Raw genomic sequence first — 18,940 nt, forward strand, 5'->3', positions numbered from 1 at the left:
GTGCACACACTGTTTTCATCTCAACACTAAAACACAGCTGGAAAACGTGCTCATTCCTGGCAGCCACATCCCAACCCTAGACTTTGAGCAGATGAAGCACATCTGAAAGCAGCTTCTGCCCTTCTACTGATCTGACCTAAAAACAAGGAGAGCATCCTTGGAAAGAGCAGACTGAGGAGCCTGCCAAGGGAATTTAATATTTTTTTAATCAAAATTTGGAACCTCAGATCCTGAAGTTTTCACTGGGAAACCTGGAAGTTCACCTTGGCTCAGAAAGGACTGGGATTGTGGACTTGATCTCCTACGCCTGCCATATCTAGACCATCAAAAAACTAAGAGACAGACTGGCACTACCAGGACCCATTAACACCTAAAAAATTCACTAAAGCACCACGTGAAAGATCCACAGCGTTAACAGGAGCAGAGAACTACCACAGACATCAGCAGCCAGGGAACGTAAATGCAGAGAGGCCCATTTACAGTGGTTCTTAGTGTCACATTTCTGAATGACCTGGACAAGACACAGCTACAAAGAACTAGGTCTGACCTCACTAGGTCTGTGCAAATAACTCATCAAACTGTCAGCATCTCCTAAAGCACCCAGCTGGAGAAAGGCATTGAGCACCTGTCATTAAAGACAGACAATCCTGAGGGAGAAGAAATCTGAAGCAAAGTATTCCAAACCTAGCACTCCTCTTAAACCAAGTTCCAGGCTCTGAGAAACACATATAACATATATATATATATATATATATATATATATATATATATATATAAAACTTATCTTCTGCCAGCACATTCCCCCCTGTGGAAGAAAAAGATGAAGATGGAAGAAGGAGTGCTCACAGATCTGATACAAAACCCCCCAGTCCTGAGCAGAGCCAGCCAGGAGTGCAGGTACAAGAACAGCTCATGCACAATAGCTCAGTCACCACCACCTGGAGCACTTGCAGGGGGAATCAACCTTTTGAGGAGGGGGGAAAAGAGGAGGAAGAGGGAAAGAGGACAAAATCAGAGTGTCTAAATGCAGTTGAGTCAAACACCAAGTGCTGTGCAGCTCTGCAGCAAGGGACAAAGGAATGCATCACCATCAAAGCTGTACAACGCAGACCTCATGTTTAGAGGTACATTTCTTTTCACACCTTTTTCAGTGGAAAAAAAAATCTAGTTCATTTATGGCAGTGACCCTGAGCTCTGAGAACTGAAAGATTATTAATGACATACAGAAAGCTTTTAATGGTACAATGGTTTGATTTTATAGATGAATTTGGAGTATTAGTCCCCATCACTCCCAGCTGGCACGAATGCAAACCAAATTTCCTTCTCTCCTCTGTGACATAGTTGTGACAAGTCCTGTACAGTCTGCTGTCAGTCACACTGCTTCACCCAGCCCCCTCTGTTTGCTCCTCACATGAATTTCCAACCAACCATGTCTAAGTCTACCTTACCCATTTCTGTTTACCATGCTACTTCCATTCCTGCAGCTTTCAAACTTACCATTATTCTCTTTTCATTCCTGTGATTCTACATTAACTACTGTACACTCAGTATTTCTCATTTCACCTCTGCTACAGGATTTCTTGAGAGACATTTCAGTTGAAATCTTTAAAATTGTTTGAAATCTTTAAGAGGATTTCCTTTTACTTTATTAAAATACTTCAAGCATTTTATTTCACGACTAAAGCCATCTAAAGCCCTTATAAATAACTATTCAACCTCATTAGTTGAAAGCAAAGTACTATTTGATACACTGCTCAAGTGTGAAGTGATTCATGTTTGCTTTTTTAGAGAAAATAGGATTGCAAAGACTTTTGGCTCCCTATCTTGAAAACATACTTTTACAGCAATTTGTTTCTGACTAGAAAAACATTTTTTACGTCAATTCTTTAGGATAAGTTTTCCATTAAAATAAAAAAAATGAATACAATAAAAATAACCCACAAGAAATATTTCACCTTTCAAAGGGTCTACTTCTCAAGCTGCTATTAAATTCATTTTCACAGAAAATGAAAGCAAGACCTGGCCACTAAAGGACTGTTATAGCAATGAAATAATAACTGGCATTAAGCTTTAACAAAAAACTCCTTATTTCCAAGCCTGAACATGAGCTACAATTTTCCTTTTCTACTTTGCAGAAGACAGCACTACAAGTATTACCAACACAAGTTTACTTTTGATTTATTATTAACAGCCATATATTACCAGCCCCCCACCACACACACAATGCAATTTATAGGGATTTTATCCCCTTGGCACTGTGCCCATCACTCACCCGTAACGGCATCATAAAACTCTTCTTCACTGTTCATCCTTCAGTGTGAAATCCCTGTGCAGCCAGTGCAGCTCGCTCTAATGCATCCTTGAACTTGATTTAAAGTATCTGGGTGCTGTCAGGGTCTTCTTTTGCAAATACCCAGCTGCTTCAGATGATCTATTTGACAAAACAGGGAAACAGAATTAGCAGCTTCCACATTTCTCCTGTGTACAAACGCTCACACTTGACAAACACCAATTTTCCTGTTTCTTCCCATGGCAAAAGATGGATTTCTGCATTCATAAGTAAACAGCTTTCTTTGATAACCACAGTAATTTTGAAGACAACTACTACCTGCCACAAGAACAGCTGATTTACTGTGTCACGCTTCTCTCTGAATAAATACTTCATATACATTACTGTAAAATGTATCTTATTTACAGCAAGTTAAATTTCAGGCAAATACAGCTAGAAGGAGCAGAGAACTGACAGAAGAAAAAGCCAGCTGGCAAACCAAAAATTCTCCTTAGCAAGAGGATAAGCCTTACTGCATCCTTAACCAAGAAAGCTGGGAACAAGAAAGAACCTTGATATCTCAAAGTCTGACCACTGCATGAAAATGTTGGGTCTGACTCTGCATCATGCAATCAATATGTAGTGACCCTTGAGAAGTTTTGTCAGGCTACTGCTATGCACTCTTGAAGAAGACAATTGGAGATTTTTCCCTCTAGAAGGAATGTAAAGAACCAACAAACTTTTCCTCAGTAGAACCACACACTCTGCAAATAACTTACAGCTTTATGTAGCATTCCAGCTCTACTTTATGGATGGACTAAATTAGATTTTTTTTCCAGATGGTTGACAATGGTGTAATGCAAATATTTTTACCTCAGTCAATTTTAGTTTAAGGAGAAGAATGAGAAAATTTCATTTTCATTCTTACAAATGTTCACCAGGTTCCAACAACGAGCCAAGGACACAGCAATAAATGACAGCATGGCAATGCTATCGATATCTCCTCCAGAACAACCTCAATCTGTCAGTCTCAATTTTTTCTGATCCTGAAGATTCCACTGCTTTTGTGACAGTAGTTTCTCCAGAGTAATTATAATTGCACAATTCCATTCCAATTAAGAGGAACAAAGCCAGAAGTGCACTCTGCTCCTAGGAGAAGAGTTTACCGTGTTTGAAGCCAACTCCTTCTTTTTCTCTGCAAGAAACCAGACTGTGTTTCAAGTCTTTTTCCCCTCACTGTGCAGAACAAAAGCTGTTTGAATGTCTCCCATACATACAGTTCTTCTAACTGTCCATTCAGAGGGAGGAGCTAAACCAGCCCATTATGGGACTCATCCAAGTGAATGAATTTAGTGTTTGCCTTGAAGTGGTTTATGTCTTTTAAGGATAGGTATTTCAGTTTGTCACTTTTCCTTTAGGAACCTCCCATCTCCTTGCTACTGTAGGATCCTATATCAATCTCTGCACCAGCAATATCATATTTACAAGTCTGTCCTCACCCTCCAAGTACCTTTGAAGATGCAAGACATTTATGCTTTCAATTGTCTGCAAGCATTGCATCCTTCTAGCAAAAGAGCTGCCAATATTTCCAGAAGGAAACTTCAATATGTACAAGACACAGCCCTCTCATGATCAGGACTACAACTACATTATTTTCTCCATGTTTTCTTGCATCTTCCCTTTTTCTGTTTAGTCTTGTATAGAAGGCACTAAGAAATAAAAATTATTACTTACAAAACTGTCAAATATCATTAAGAGCTTTAGAATAAATAAGGTCATACAGATGAATGCCAGTTGCTCCTCTCCTGCACAATAATAATTGCATTACAAAAGGCCTTGTGAAGTGGAACTACATCCCACAATGTGCAGTTTCACTGCAGAGATAACAAAGCTTTCCTATAAAAACACTCACCAAGTACAAATGAAGTGACCAGAATAAGAGACAAATGAAAAGCAGGGTTATGTTGTGCTCTGCTGACATCTACCTCCCACCACACCTGAAGCTCACTGCTATTTGAAAGTTCAATCATGTACCTGTAAGTTATATAGAAAATATGCACTGAAATCACTTTAAATAGTTACAGTCACAAATTGTCCTAAGGTGTTAGGAACATTTTAAAAAGGAAAAAATACATATACTTTGCTGAGTTACACTAGGAATAACTTCCCACTTGTATCACTTATTTTACATTCAGTTCTTTTATACAGCAGAGATTAACATGAATTTGCATGTAGCTGAACACACAGTGATAACAGCATTCAGCTTTCATGAGCCAAAAAGCTGGGATTAAATCCTGTTCTCTTACTAAGAGCAACAGCAAAAGTTACTTTCAACTAGGCTGAAGCACCAGAAGACAAAAACATCCTGGTAGCTTCATATTGAGCATCTGTAATCTGTATTTCCTCTTCCATTCCCTGATGTTCCCAGAAGAATTCACCTGCACACCAGCAAGTGTGGACAGTAGCTTTTATCAAAATTGCCATTGAAAGAAGAGTGCAGCACTCCTGTGTCAGACAGACCTGTGTCAGCTCAGGACCAGCTGCTGTCCTGGAAAATCTTTCATAAGGCATAAACATCCTGTCATGGTCTCACCTTTCAGTCCTACAGAGCAGAAGAAACACAAAGTCTGTTTGGACATTCTCTTCCATACACAGTAACCAACAGGAATGTAACAAACAGGTTTCCATACAGACTTCACATGTTGAGAGAACACTTTGAGCAGTTGAGGTTTGCCGGTTTACAGACACAGGAGAGGGAACAAACAGAAAGGGCAGTTCCTAAACACCAGACAGGTCCCAGGAGGAGCTCAGGAGAAAACTCCCTTCTCCAGGGACCCCCACAGCCTTGATGCAGAGCGTGTAACAAACTATTCACACCAGCCACAGTCCCAGCCAGGGCCCACGACCAAGGAAGAACAAAGTGGTTGTGAATAATGTCACACAAAGTGGTCTGTCAGGCACAGAGCTCAACCTGTCACTCAGCAGTGACAAGTCCCAGTTGATGTGGCTGCCAATAACACACTCTGCATGCAAAGCTCTCTGCAGGTCAGAGTGTCCCCTACAAGGTCACAGTCCCCAGCAGTAGAAGGCACACAAATTCTCTTCCAGAAATGCAGCAGTCCCAGACTCTGCACAATTCCTATTTTAAACCATTTCCTCCCACTTGAACTTATTTTTAAAACCAGGACAACAAAAGCGCAAGACTTTGCAAATCACTTTATAAACTGCCTAATTTGCTGCAGGCATTAAGTGCATGTGAGCATCTCTGTGAGAGGAGATGCACGTTCCACCTTCAGGGCTGCTCTCCAAAACCAGCGTGTGGGAACCCACTGCCTTTATCTTGGTAAATTAGTAATCCCTCAAATTTGTCACTTCGTAGGCTTGTTCCCTCTCAAGTTTCATTTCTCAGGAGAAAAGTAACAAAAACAACCAACTTATATCAACCATGATCCTGGATCCTAAGAACTTATACACCAATTAAAGAATCCCAAAACCTTGTACCCCTGGAAGAGTTTAAACCTGTAACTACCCTAAGTTAATTCGACTAGTTCCTCTATCCTAACTCGTTCTTCCAGGTTAATCCTCAGCAAAGACCCAGCTGGATAACCAAAAGTTACTCCTCCTTAAAGAAACATTTACATTTCTATAGAAAGAACAGCATTTACAATGAGTGGCTCACTGGGCTGGAATGTGGCTCAGCAAGCTCAGGTTTGAAGCTGGCCTGGGGACAGATGCAGTGCCTTTTGCCTCCAGACCTCAAGCTGAAATTTCTAAATTAAAAATCTTTTTTTTTTTTTTTTTTTCTTTGAAAGCACATGTTCTAGGTCTACATGACATATAAAACACTTGGTCCTATCATTACACAGATATTGAATCTACTTGTGAAATCCAGGAGCATTTAAGTAAAACCAAGCAGAGAATCAATAATCAATAAGCAGTCATTAAAATAACCACAGAGGTTCACCAGCACAAGCAGGTAGGGTGTCAGGAGTTCAATACCCTGGAATTAAGAGTGCCACCAAAGAATTCATGAACTAGCACATTAATCAGCTTTCTCACATGCCTAACAAGGTTTTGTTGGGAGTGCATTTCCACAGTAAATTTTAAAACCATTTAAGTTTCTTAACATAAAAAGAGAAAAATCACAAGCAATTAAGAAAAAGGAAGAAGGAAAAAAAAGTCACTCGGGACCTTCCTCATGAAAACATTTTCATTAATTTGATATGACAAGGGAGAATGTTAATTTTCAAAGTGACAGAGGGAAGGTTTACATTTTATATTAGAATGAAATTCTTCCCTGTGAGGGTGCTGAGGCCCTGGCACAGGTGCCCAGAGAAGCTGTGGCTGCCCCTGGACCCCTGGAAGTGTCCAAAGCCAGGCTGGATGGGGCTTGGAGCAACCTGGGATAGTGGAAGGTGTCCCTGCCCATGGCAGGGGGTGGAACAAGATGAGCTTTAAGGTCCTTTTCAACCCAAACCATTCTGTGATTCTGTGACATCCTCTGCTCAGGAGGTACGTTCTGTCCAGAAAGAGATTCCCAAAGAGCCAAAGATCAAACATGCACATCCTTCATAATAACAGGAAAAAAAAAAAAATGGGGGGAAAAGAACACATGACTGCTGGAATGAGAGTCAACCCCATCATCTCTTGAGTTGCCAGCTGAAATAAAACGTAGCTGTAGTACTTCAAGGGACAGAAATAAATAACTTGAACTAACAGATAAATATTCATGTGTGTTTAATTCATACACATCTCCTGAAAACATCAAACTGCAGTGTTTCATCTCTGAATGAAAGCTTCAGCAAGGATGAATCTTAATTGACTCATGAAATTAGGTTACCAGCAACACTGGATCTACAACATCAACAAAAATTAGCCAAGAAGCAAATGTAATTGGCAATTTAGATTAACTGTTACGCACTTAAAATCTCATCAGCCAGAGAACAGCCACACAGACAGCAGAACCCAGGAGAGGATTTTCTTTACCAAGTGAGATTTGTTTCTTAGTCCAAAGTTTGAATGCAATACCATCTGCCAGATGTCTTGGCAAGATAAAGTTCTCTGCAACCACAGCAAGAGAAGGGCAACTTCCTTCTCAAACCTGCAGAGAGGCTGAATGAAGAGGATCAGCTGAACACTCAGCCCACTGTCACTTTTCCATTCCTTGGGAGATTGCAGCTGTCCCTATCACAGGCTCTTAAGTAGCTGGGAGTTATTAAATGGCCTGGGGACAGTTCAGTGCCAGCACTTGAAACAATGATGACAACAAACTGAACATGTGAAAGGTTAGCTTTGAACAAATGAGCTGAGCCATTTATGGCAGGCAGAACCATGTTCTGTTCTCTCAGAAATACCAATTTTTGGTGATTCACAGGAATTAAGAGACAACTGAAACACTACAAGTCTGGCTTTCAAAGGAGTAAAGGCCACAAAACTTGTTTCTGCATCAGAACAAATGACAGTAATTGTCCCACACAATAATCATTGTCCCAGCCCAAAGCCCCAGTGTTTCTATCAGAAGCATTATTTATTTAACATAAAAAAATGTAAAGATGAATCTGGGCAGAAAATATCCTCCCAGAATAGTGCTCAATTACCTATGGAATCAATGGCTATTCCCCACTTTCACTTCAGCCAAAAATTCTGTTCCACAGCCAAGGATACTGGCTTGCAGAACCTCCCTCAAATGTAACAAACAGATCAAAGAAATTTGATTCCAGCAGAATAATATTTTTTGATGCAAAACACTTCACTGAAATTCATACAGAATTCTGTAAATGTTCTCCTTCCTTAACACTACCTCAATATCAGAGACATTTTTCCACCTGAGAGCATCTGATAAAGCATTTTTCAGACTCAGTAACCTTCCCTTGAAAACTATTTCATGGCCCATGACTGTAAAAAATGACAAAATTCTGTTCTGCACACCTCTCCATGCATGATGCATAATGCTAGGTTTGATCAGGAGTGATAAATCAGCTCATTTCTAGCCACATTGTTAAAAAAACCAAAACATTCAATATTGTATTGCAAAATTAGTTATTTCTTAGTTGTTTCCTGGGGATCTGTTTTATCTTACTTGTAAGAGAGAAAGTGGGAGGTAATCAATGACTCCAAGCACAGTGGCTTTGGACACAAGTGTCAGTAGATACATAATTAATCATTTAGGAACACTTCTCTGAAGATAAAATTAAGGATGCTTGGTTATTTCTCATTATAATGCAACCACCCCTGCAAATTGATTACTGAATCTTATGAACATGAAGACAGTTACAGCATAAAGTATCACTGGAGAAAACCCCTAGAACAGCAAGAATAGTTATATATGTAAGTTTAGAGATCTTCCTCCTCAAAGGCAGCTTTGTCTCTGTGGACTCATTCTCTCCAGATAGGCAGGTTTACATTCACCCTACACAAGGTATTTTGTAAATAATTTTCACAGAGACTCTTAGACTATTATGGTAGCAATTATATTGCAAATAAAGCAGGAGGATAACAGTGACTAACCCAGTGCAAAGCCCTACAGTAGAAGAAACCATATTTTTATGCCTACCACCAACCCCTCACACACACAGAGTCAACAGCATGAGCACCTGCACACAGCTAACAGCCTATTTGTGACAGGGGGTTTAGGGTGATACCACAAATTTGCAAAAGCGTTAGGAAGTCAGATTTTATGCCATGATGGAATTTCCTGTAAAGCATTTATAATAAATACCTACTGGATTCCAGTATAAGGTTGCTACTCCATTTGTTGTTGTCAAGACATAAAAAAAAAATTAAAATTAATTTTGACTCTTCAAAACAAGACAAATATCTCCATTTAGAGCCCTGTTTTAATAAAGAACCCACCCAGCTACCTGCCCAGTAACATGAACCCACTTGGGTAACAAAACATGCACAGCACTTGGTTTAAAACCAAACTAGAGCATGTAAACGAAGTTATTTACACCTCTGAAGATGGGTAACAGTTTTGTTCCACTATTAAACAACCACTCAACAGTTTCATTGTTCTAGTGCACAACCTAGAAAGAACCCATGCACAGGGCATGGAAAAGTTTTCCTTTCAGTCAGCACAGGCTGCTGAAGGGCCCCTTGTGAACAGGCTGGTGAGAGAATTTCTCTGCAGCCTTAACACACACAAGTTTCACCACTGAGAGCTACTAAAGGGATTCTCATCCTCACTTGGCTGCCCTGACACGTTGTAGGGAGCAGAGGAGCTGGTTAGTGAGTTAGTGAGCTGAACAAGAGTGATGTGAACCACAGACACCTCAGAATTCACACACTTTACCACCTTCAATCTCCACTGCCTGTAACTATCACTACAATCAAAGCACAGTGAGATCTACTAACAGATTCTTCTGGGAGCCCTAAAAAAAAAAAATCTACTCAGAAGTGCAAAAATAATGCTAGTAAAAACATAATGAAGTTATTTATCCAGTCATGAAAACACATTTCTTGACAAATACCCTAAGCATGCAAACTTTGCAATACCCCAGAGGTTCACAGCATCCCAAGAGCCTTTATCTCAGCCAAAACTGACCAGCACAGCAAAGGAACTGGACTGGAGCAGGAACAGCACACACCAATTTGGTCTAACACCAAGTACAGCCATTATGTGAACAACAGAGCAGAGACAGCTCAACTTTGGGACTACAAAACCAAGAGGGCCAAGAAAAAGTCCAGCTCTGTTTCTGCAGCTGCAGGGACAATTCACCTTTTGTGAACCCTCCCTCCCACCAGATGGATAAACAAGCCCAGGAAGACAACACTGTGCAGCCTCTGCATTTTCTGAATGAAGAGCTGCTGCAATCTACTACAAACCTGTCTCATTAAATTATGTGCATAATAAAATATACTGAAGTAATCTAAATGATCTGTCTAGACCAGCAAATGAATTTCCAATTGTAACTGTATTTAAGGACAGAAAAAAAAAATCAAGTTTAAGTAAGCTTAGTCTATTCTTGGAACTTATTGATCCTGAAAATTAAGACATTATCTTTGTGCACTGAATCAACAATACATTTTTAAAGAGTATAACTGAAAGTTATGGTAAGCCACATTTGACACAATTTAATTGCTTGTTGCTCTCTCCTGCAACTTGCTTTTACAAGTCTTTAAGGATACAAAGTAAATAATTACATCATCATACATTTGTCTGCACAGTAATTATTAAGATGCAAGGATTGAGATAATGAATTCTTGAATTTAAAGTTCTCTGGTGGTCTATTCCATAAAATAATAAGACCCATTAAAGATCTGCCATAAAGCATAACCTCTAATTTTCTGCAACAGGAAAAACATCAAAGTCCCCTATCTCCAAAGTGGCAGACACAGGGTGACCAATTTATTCCTTGCTCTCACTTTCCAATTTATTCAGCTTGGAGAAGATACCCATGTGATCAGCTACATATTTGCAAGCTCAGCAACAACATTCAAGTTCTTGAGCACTCCATATTTAACACATATTCTTTGCACGCCTCATTTTGTGCATTTCTTCCAAGAATTTTAAGAACCAAACATTTTAGTTACTTCACAAAGAAGAGAGTAAACACTAAGCATTTTACAACATCATACCAGTGTCAAATATAGACATTTCTTATATCTCCATGAGGCAGGTGACAAAACTGATGCTGAGTGAAGGACTAGAAAAATGGCACCTTATAAACAGAAGGCCTAGATATGAACAGCATGATGTAACATTGCATTTGTTCAAGGACAAGCTACTTCAAATATCAAAGCTAATAAATCATCTGCTTAAAAATTCAGCGTATTTGCAGGCTAATCTTGCTTTCAAACAACAGCAAAAAAAATATCATCTGACTGGCACTACAAACAGTGATTTAAAAATATAGCCTTATCAAAGCAAAAAAAGGCTGATTGGGACGTTTTCCAGCCAACACTAAGATAACAGAAAGCAAAGCTTTCCACCTTTGTTCTAGGTCAGCATATGTGAAGTTCACACAGTAGAATTCACAAGAAGAAAGACTAAAAGAAATACCAGCTTCAGTCATAAGACCTGCCAGCAAGAACATATCATGGAAAGCAGTAATAGTACTGAAAGTGACTTAAAGCAACCATCCAAGAGTGGAAACGATCTTCTGTGGTCAGTTACCAAAAGATGTCAGCAAACAAATAACTAAACAACCACACTGCCTTTCAATATTTCAACTGAAACCTTTAGCCCATCTCATCCTTAACTGCCTGCAGGCACAGGGTCTGTTGTCTAATCACCATTTTCTATCCCAAACTTTTGCCTTCTGTTTCTAAGATTATTTTGGCACGGCTGAAGAGCCAGTTCTGGAGGAAAAATGCCATATTTTTTCCTGGACAGCAGACATCTCAGCATTTCCTTTTGAGGACTTCCTGAAATTACAAGTTCATCATGAGGTGCTGTTGGCTCAGGAAAGCAACAATAAGAATCACTCCTGATCCTCTCCCAGACTGCCCTCAGCTTTCTGTCATGTGGTCAAACATGTGTATGGCTCCACAACTATTTTAAGAAAAAGCTGTGTTTACTGTAACTGAAAACCCAAGGGGTTATTCAGGGGGAAAATCAGCGCTCGGAATTTCTTGCTTCCATGCTAGTTGAGCCAGTTCTCCTAGTCCCATCCCACGGCACAGCGCCTCATGTTTGGAAGTGACCCAAGTCACGGCTTCCAGAAATTGCCCTGAGCTTTTAGAAGTCCCTGGGCATGCTGGTGTAAAGTTTGTTAAGGTGATAACACATGAGGTAACATGAATGTGGATTTCTAGAACTTCAGAAGGTTAAGTTGGAATGACCAAATTTATTTTCCCTTGCATGCAAAGCTTTAGAAAAGGAAACACTATGGGAAGAGTGGTGCAAATCAACACTGCAGATCCACCATGTTTCCTTTTTACTTTCCTGGAATCTCAAAGGAAGGCTGTGTAATTTAGCTGAGAAAATTCACAGAAAACGGAAGATGTATCTGCTTGCACTCAACACGCTTTGGCAGATTCTTCTGAGAGGAAACACAAGGTTATTGCACACATAAAAGCCAGGAGGTGATTTTGAAACTGCATTTGAAATTCTGGCCTGCAAGTGCTGCACACTAACAAACTGCTTCCAAAAGGAGTCCTGAATCCAAACATACAGTGAGCACAAACATGATCAATAAAGAAATTAAATAAATGGCATCTTATACCTTTATTACCATGCAGAACTTCTGGTGGCATGTTATTTAAAAAAAAGCCTTTTTTCCTGCTATTTTTCCCATCTTGCTTCTCTCCTCCTCTGCAAGAGAAACATCGAGTAGGTAACTGAAAAACAAAATTTAAAAAAAAGCCAACCCCAAATAAAACCCAACTGCTTCAGCTGTGACCTAAAAGGCCCCTTGAGGCTCCTGCACTGCGCTGAAACTGAGCCCAGCGCGTTCCTCTGGGGAGCCGGGCGTCGTAGACTCCTTTGCTGAACTACCCAGCTGCAAAAGCAATCGGAAAAATATGGTAAAAATTAGAGAAAGCCCAGCGCTGGGGCTGCCGGAGCCGCACTGAGCCCGCAGCCTCGGCACAGCCGCGTCCTCCAGCCCCCGCTCCTGACCGGCCCCGGAGAGCCCAATGCACCGGGCGGGACGGGGCACGGCTCGGCCGGCGGGGAAGCACGGCACCGGGGGAATCACAGCACCGGGCACGGCTCGGCACCGGGGGAATCACAGCACCGGGCAGAACCACAGCACCGGGCACGGCTCAGCACCGAGCAGAATCACAGCACCGGGCACGGCTCGGCACCGGGGGAATCACAGCACCGGGGGAATCACAGCACCGGGCAGAATCGCAGCACCGGGCACGTCCCTGCACCTCACCCCAAGGCTGCCCACGCTGCAGCACGGGCCTGCGGCCCGCAGCGCCCCGAGACACCCGGGCGGGTCAAGGCCCCCCCCGGCCGCCGGGACGGGAGAGAAGCGTTGGGGCAGCCGCTCCACCGCCCGCCCCCGCCGCGCTGACAGCGCGGCCCGCGGCCCGCTGAGGACGGGACCCCCGAGCCGGGCCCGAACGGGGCTGTGGGGGCGCTGGGGCCGGCGAGGGGAGCGGAGGCCCCGGGCTAGCGGAGCGCGGCGGCCCCGGGCCCGGCCCGCGGCGTTACCTGCACCGGCTCCAGCGACGGCACCGCGGACACCGAGGCGGAAGTGCGGCCCTGGCCGCGGTGGATTGACAGGCACCTCCGCCAATCGCAGTGCGCGGCCGCGCCCCGCCATTGCCAAGGCGACGAATCAGGTCCCCGTTCGCCCGCTGGGAGGCGGGGCGAATGCTAAAGAGGCGCCGAGCCTGACCGCCCCGGGCCGCGCCACCGCTGGGGAGACCGCTGGCCAATGGCGCGGGGGATATTCAGATGAGGGCGTGGCTATGCAGATGAGGGTGAGGTTATGTAGATGAGGGCGTGGTTATGTAGATGAGCAGTACCGGCAGCCCCCGGGGCCGGGAACGCCTCGCCGAGCGATTTCCCGGAGGATTTTGGGTTCCCCCGACAAGAGCGACCACCTTGTGGCTGCTCTCATCTGTGGGATTTGTGGGACATTTAAGCTAGCCAGTGACTTCACAGTGCAAGCCTGGCTCGCTGTAACCTCCTAGGAGAATATGGTATTCTCAAACACAGGTGGAATATTAAATCCTCCTGTTTTATTAGTCTCCTGATGGTTTATCAGGATAGGGGTCTTTAGCCGCAAATTTACTTGTGGATGCTGTAACTGAATGAGGGCTAATATAAAATCAAGCAGGTTTGTGGGGTTATATAACTTGCAGGCCACCATCCTGCGCGGTTTTTAATTCCTTCATCTTCCATGCCCTGTCACTCAGAGCAGCTCAGTGGACGCCCCAAAACCCCAGAGAAATGGTCCACGGAGCCATGTATGAGTATGAAATGGTAGGGAGTGAAGGAGGGAGGTGAGACACAAATACTTATCCTCAAAATTATCTTCTCTTACCGTTGATTCAGCCCTCAGTGCAAAGCGAATAGAGGGATGAGCAGATTAATTCTGCAGCACGCTCATCAGAGGTCGATGCAGATGTTCTTTAACACGGGAATTGTTGTTGTTGGACATGAAATGAGTACACAGAAGCTTGGTGAGTTTAAGAGAGAAAAAGAGCTAATTTTATTTCTGACTTTGTAATATATAGAATTCTAAAAGTGACAGTGGATTGGAGGATGAAATTGTTACTTCTCCAATCACTCTGGTTAAACCAACAGTCTATTCTTTCTTCTTACAAAGAAGAATGTAAAACAATTATTATTTACATGAGCAGTGTGTGAGAACTTTAGCAGAAATACGTAAACATTATTAGAAGGTTAAAGAAGTTTTATGAGAACTTTAAAATTAAAAAAAAAAGCTGTAAAAAAAAACTTAACACTTTTAAAAATCAAAACAACAGGGAATGGCTGCAAGGGCAGTGGGGAAAATCATCACAAAATCTGAACCACTCCTTTGCCGCAGAGCTCCCTCCGGCTATCCCCAAATACTTTTGCTGGCACGCTGTTGATTCTGGAGTGTTACTCACCCCTAAACGGGCTGACAGCTCCTGGCCATCAGCCACGTGCTGACAATGTACGAGACACAAATTAACAGTGATAATGCTCCTTGCTCTGGCACAAGTGTAAACGTTTAATGAAGTCTCCACGGGGAATTTCTCACACGCGTTGGGATTGAGGAGTGTTTTGGGGTGGGCACAGCTGCCTCCAATCCAGTCTTGCCATACCCACATGTTATTTCACCCTTTCATTTTCCCATCTTTAGGGTGTACAAATCTTTGGGACTAAAGGATAATTTTTATCGCTCCAAATATATTTGTAAGGTTTTCCTGGTTTGCCCAGAAATACAATTTTTCCCCCATAAGCTCCAATTCAGCAACCCTTCTTGGCTTGCTCAACCTTGTAAGTCTCAACTTGAAGCACAGAAGTATTTCTGGTGCAGCTTTTAAGCAAAGCCCCACAAACAGAAGGTAATCAGGAATTTAAATTATTATTTTCTGACAGTGCAGACCTTTGTCATGACTAAGCAGCTGATCTGGAAGAGTTCTCCAAAAGGACCATGGCAAAACAAATCCACTGATTAGATGACCAAGATATATTGAGTTTTTTTAGCTTTTTCTGGTCTTAATTGAAGGCATGGGCATCCTTCTCCAGTCAAGTGTGTAAGCATTTCATCTAGATTTCCATGCTTAGCAAAAATGAGGATAATTGACAATTTCTTCCTTTGTTAAATATTCAGGGGCTATTCTCTAGCAATCTAACTCCATAAAACCCCAAAACTGGACAGGGAGAAGAATTTAACTCTGTATTTGCCTCCCTTCTGCAATGGCAATGAGGGAGGAGAGCAGTTACCTTCTAAAGGAGATGGCATGGAAATTTTGCCTTGTTGGCAAAGTTTTGCAATGTTAAAGTAATTAAACAGGGGGTTTACAGTGGAAAGTGTTGGGCAACAGTCTCAGGTATAGGTGTAACCATCAGCTCCACCTACAATAAACCCAAGTGCTTCCCTCCTGTGGAGAAACACAGTCCCCTTAGAAAACTGATCCCAGCAAATCTTGTCACGGCAGCAGATTTGGGAAACCTAAATGGTGATACAAGGGCAAAATGGAAAACCAAAAGGTCTACAGATGTTGATGAAGAGATATTGTAAGGAAGTGTGGCACTTTGCAGCAGAAGTGCTGATTGTCAGCAGTCAGTCCATCACCCATTGAGACAAAGGCCTCTTCCCTCCTCCTCCAAATCATCCAGCAGCCAAGGCAGTCACTCAGTGCCAACGTGTTTGGGCAAGTTGTCCAGCTCTGGGAAGCTTTTTTTAGTCGTGACTCCTCGCCAGTGAGTTTCAAAACCAAACCCATTTGTTTAGGGAAGGCTCCAGCATCTCCAGCTCGGTGCTCATGTTCCTCCTCCAGGCTGGAATTCCCAGCCCCCGTTCCTGCCCAGCCTTTCAGAGCCACAGCAGTGTCCTCACAGCTCTGCCCAAATGTCCTTGGAAACGCTCCCAGCGCTCCTGGTCACCAACAGCTTCACCTTAGAGGAGTCACGGGCTTGTCCCCACTTGAAAGATTATTTGGATTAAGGGACGGTGTGAATTGAAAGCAGAATGGGAAAACCAAAATATCTCTGGGCAAAAAAGCCCCAAGTTATCAAAGCAGTTGATGGAAGGGTTTTTAAGGTCTCTGTCTTCCTGCATCCCCATATGAGTGAGCCTGACACAGCTCTGCAAAATGGGAAACATCCAAATCCTCCATAATCCGAATAATAAAGGTTTCTTCCTGCAGTCTACCTCATTTTAAAAGACAGGAATTCTGAGTTCTATTGGCAGTAATAGATTGTTTTGAGCTGCTGGCACTGAAAAACGGAAGATAGTGTGAAAGAGCTACAGCCACAGAAATTTATTTAATATAAGAAAATATTAAAAAAAGCAGGCATTGGTAATATTGATAAGGCTGTAATGAAAAACGTGGTAATGCTGAAACCACATGAATTTTAACAAGTACCTTGAAGAAAAGCAATTCAAGAGAAAAAGGAATCTGTAAATAATGAGGAACATGGCAAAAGCTGAATAAGTAGAAATAGCCAGTCTGTTAAAAGGCTGAATAAGCATGTTCTTTGTAATGGCATGGAAAGGAAAAGACACAACAGCCTGTATCCTCCGCTCCAGTGATAATTTCCCTGGGAGCTGCACCCATTCAGCTGAGGGCAATTCAGGGGCTGAGCCACTTCCATTCAATATAAAATAACGTTTTGAGAATCTCTGTGGTCAAAGCTGTGAAAGCTTAAAAACCTGTGAGTGCAAGGGGCTTTCTGCAGGAAGCCAGAAAGCGTATTAAAAACATGTTTTCTCACAAGTCTAGACACAAGCACAGAATCACAGGATTGTTAAGGTTGGAAAGGACCTTTCAGGTCATCAAATCCACTGTCACCCCCACGTTCAGCATTAAAACATTTCCTCAAGTGCCATATCCACAGGTTTTTGGAATATGTGATGTACCCCTCTGCTGAACCCTGAATTCTTCTAGTTCCAGGTATGACTTCAGGTGCTGCAAAAATCCTGTTCCTGGAGGTGAGTAGAGATGAGCAGGAGCATGTGCTCAGAATAAAAATATTTGGGCCAAAGTATCTCACTTTCATACATCATCTTCCCTGGGATGGAAATCCATGGGGTTTTTGGATATTCAGGGCAGAGAAGAGGGGGATAGATCAGATATAAAACTCACAACTTCAATCCTTCACACACCTCTATAGGGATTTGGGAAGCTCCTTAGGGGCATACTGTGGAACCTGACTTTTAGGAACCCCCTCCCAGTAAGGGCTGGTACACGTGAGCTTCAGCCTGAGCTCCAGGAGCAGATCTGAAGAAACTTTATTTTACCAATGCCTATGCACCACTGCTGCCAGCTGATCTGTCTTCATCTTCAGTGATGCTCTATATACTAACAGGTGTTTATTTGTCAAACTTTGCCACAGAAGCATCTTATTTAGAATTCCCACATGTGGGTTTGGCTATGTGTACAGCAGCGAGGCAAGTGACCCCTGTACTCTTGGGACACGTTTCCCTCTATGATGGCAGGGGATCAATTCAGCAGCTCATGTGAGGCTTCTTTCTGGAAACTCAAGTCAATAGAAGTTAATTATACTTATTGATGCAAGGTCAGCATTGACGTGGGAGTAAAATTTAAGCTGAGTGCTTCCTTGGTAACTTCCCTCTGTCACCAGGGTCTCACTCAGAGCAGCAGCTGAGCAGGGTGGCTGTGCACGAGGCAGAGTGAAAACTCCTCTCGGGCAACAGCGTAAGGGATATTTCCTTTTAGATATTCCCTTTGCCAGATCAGACAGATTTCTACTGCCCAGGTTAGATGTTGCTGGTGTGGGCTAATTTAACCTCATTATTCACTAAATTCAATACTTGTTTCAGCAGCACAGCCTCTCCCTGAGGCAGCACCAGCTCCCTCTCCATTTTGCTGGCTTTGTGGACAAAGGGACAGCAAGGGAATGTTCTCTGTGGCATGCACATGTATTTTCCCAGTGCTCCTGATGGCATTTCTGCCTTGTGCCCCCCTGGCAGAGTTCACAGCACAAAGACAGCTGCCCTGACACCCAGGGTGCCACCTCCTCCCAATGCAGCAGAGAGCTCAGGCACCTACTGACCCCAGGAATGGGCTCAGGACAGTTCAGCCCTGCAATTTAGCAAAAGATCCCTGGATTTTAACCCTGTGACTTGTGACAACCGGCAACACCTACAAAAGAAAAAAAAAAAAAAAAAGAGGGGAAAAAAGAAAAAACCCTACACTGTGTAAAGCAGACTGTCTGCTGTGTTTACTGATAGACCATAGATTGTTTTAGCATGTAATTTTCTCCAGCTCAGTAAAATTAGCACCTTTGATCCAGCAAATATTTATATGCACATATTACTTGCTAGAATAATCTTCTGTACTTTATGAAAAAGTCCTGTCCACTTGTCCCTAGGCAACCACTAGAACAAACTAATTAGTAATTACAAATTCACACATATGCATCAAAACAAGATCCAGGTTAATTTTATGGTGCCTCTGTATTTTCTGTGCTTAAAAATTAGCATCTCAACTTTCCCAAAATAAATGATACTAACCGACAGACTGGTTTTAGAAAGGTCTCATCATGAAATTCCACCAAAAAAAAAAAAAAAGGGGGTAATGAAGTAAATAAGA

At 42.5% G+C, this 18,940-nt stretch overlaps 1 protein-coding gene across 2 annotated transcripts in view; it reads right to left on the minus strand.

The window, feature by feature from the left end:
* OSBPL2 (oxysterol binding protein like 2) overlaps positions 1 to 13,434 on the minus strand; it is a 33,708-nt gene extending 20,274 nt beyond the window's left edge. The window contains exons 1-4 of one of the 2 annotated variants that reach the window (XM_053958864.1): positions 13,093 to 13,161; positions 12,613 to 12,711; positions 12,436 to 12,524; positions 2,273 to 2,431 (exon numbers count right to left, since the gene is read on the minus strand). In XM_053958864.1, coding sequence (XP_053814839.1) covers positions 2,273 to 2,309 — 37 coding nt within the window. In that variant the 5' untranslated portion in view covers positions 2,310 to 2,431; positions 12,436 to 12,524; positions 12,613 to 12,711; positions 13,093 to 13,161. Of the gene's footprint in view, positions 1 to 2,272; positions 2,432 to 12,435; positions 12,525 to 12,612; positions 12,712 to 13,092; positions 13,162 to 13,373 lie in introns of those variants that run through there. The other variant, XM_053958866.1, reaches the window with a different exon arrangement.
* Between the last annotated feature and the right edge of the window lie 5,506 nt (positions 13,435 to 18,940).

Source organism: Vidua chalybeata, chromosome 17 (genome assembly GCF_026979565.1).
Source record: "Vidua chalybeata isolate OUT-0048 chromosome 17, bVidCha1 merged haplotype, whole genome shotgun sequence".
Lineage (NCBI taxonomy): Eukaryota > Metazoa > Chordata > Aves > Passeriformes > Viduidae > Vidua > Vidua chalybeata.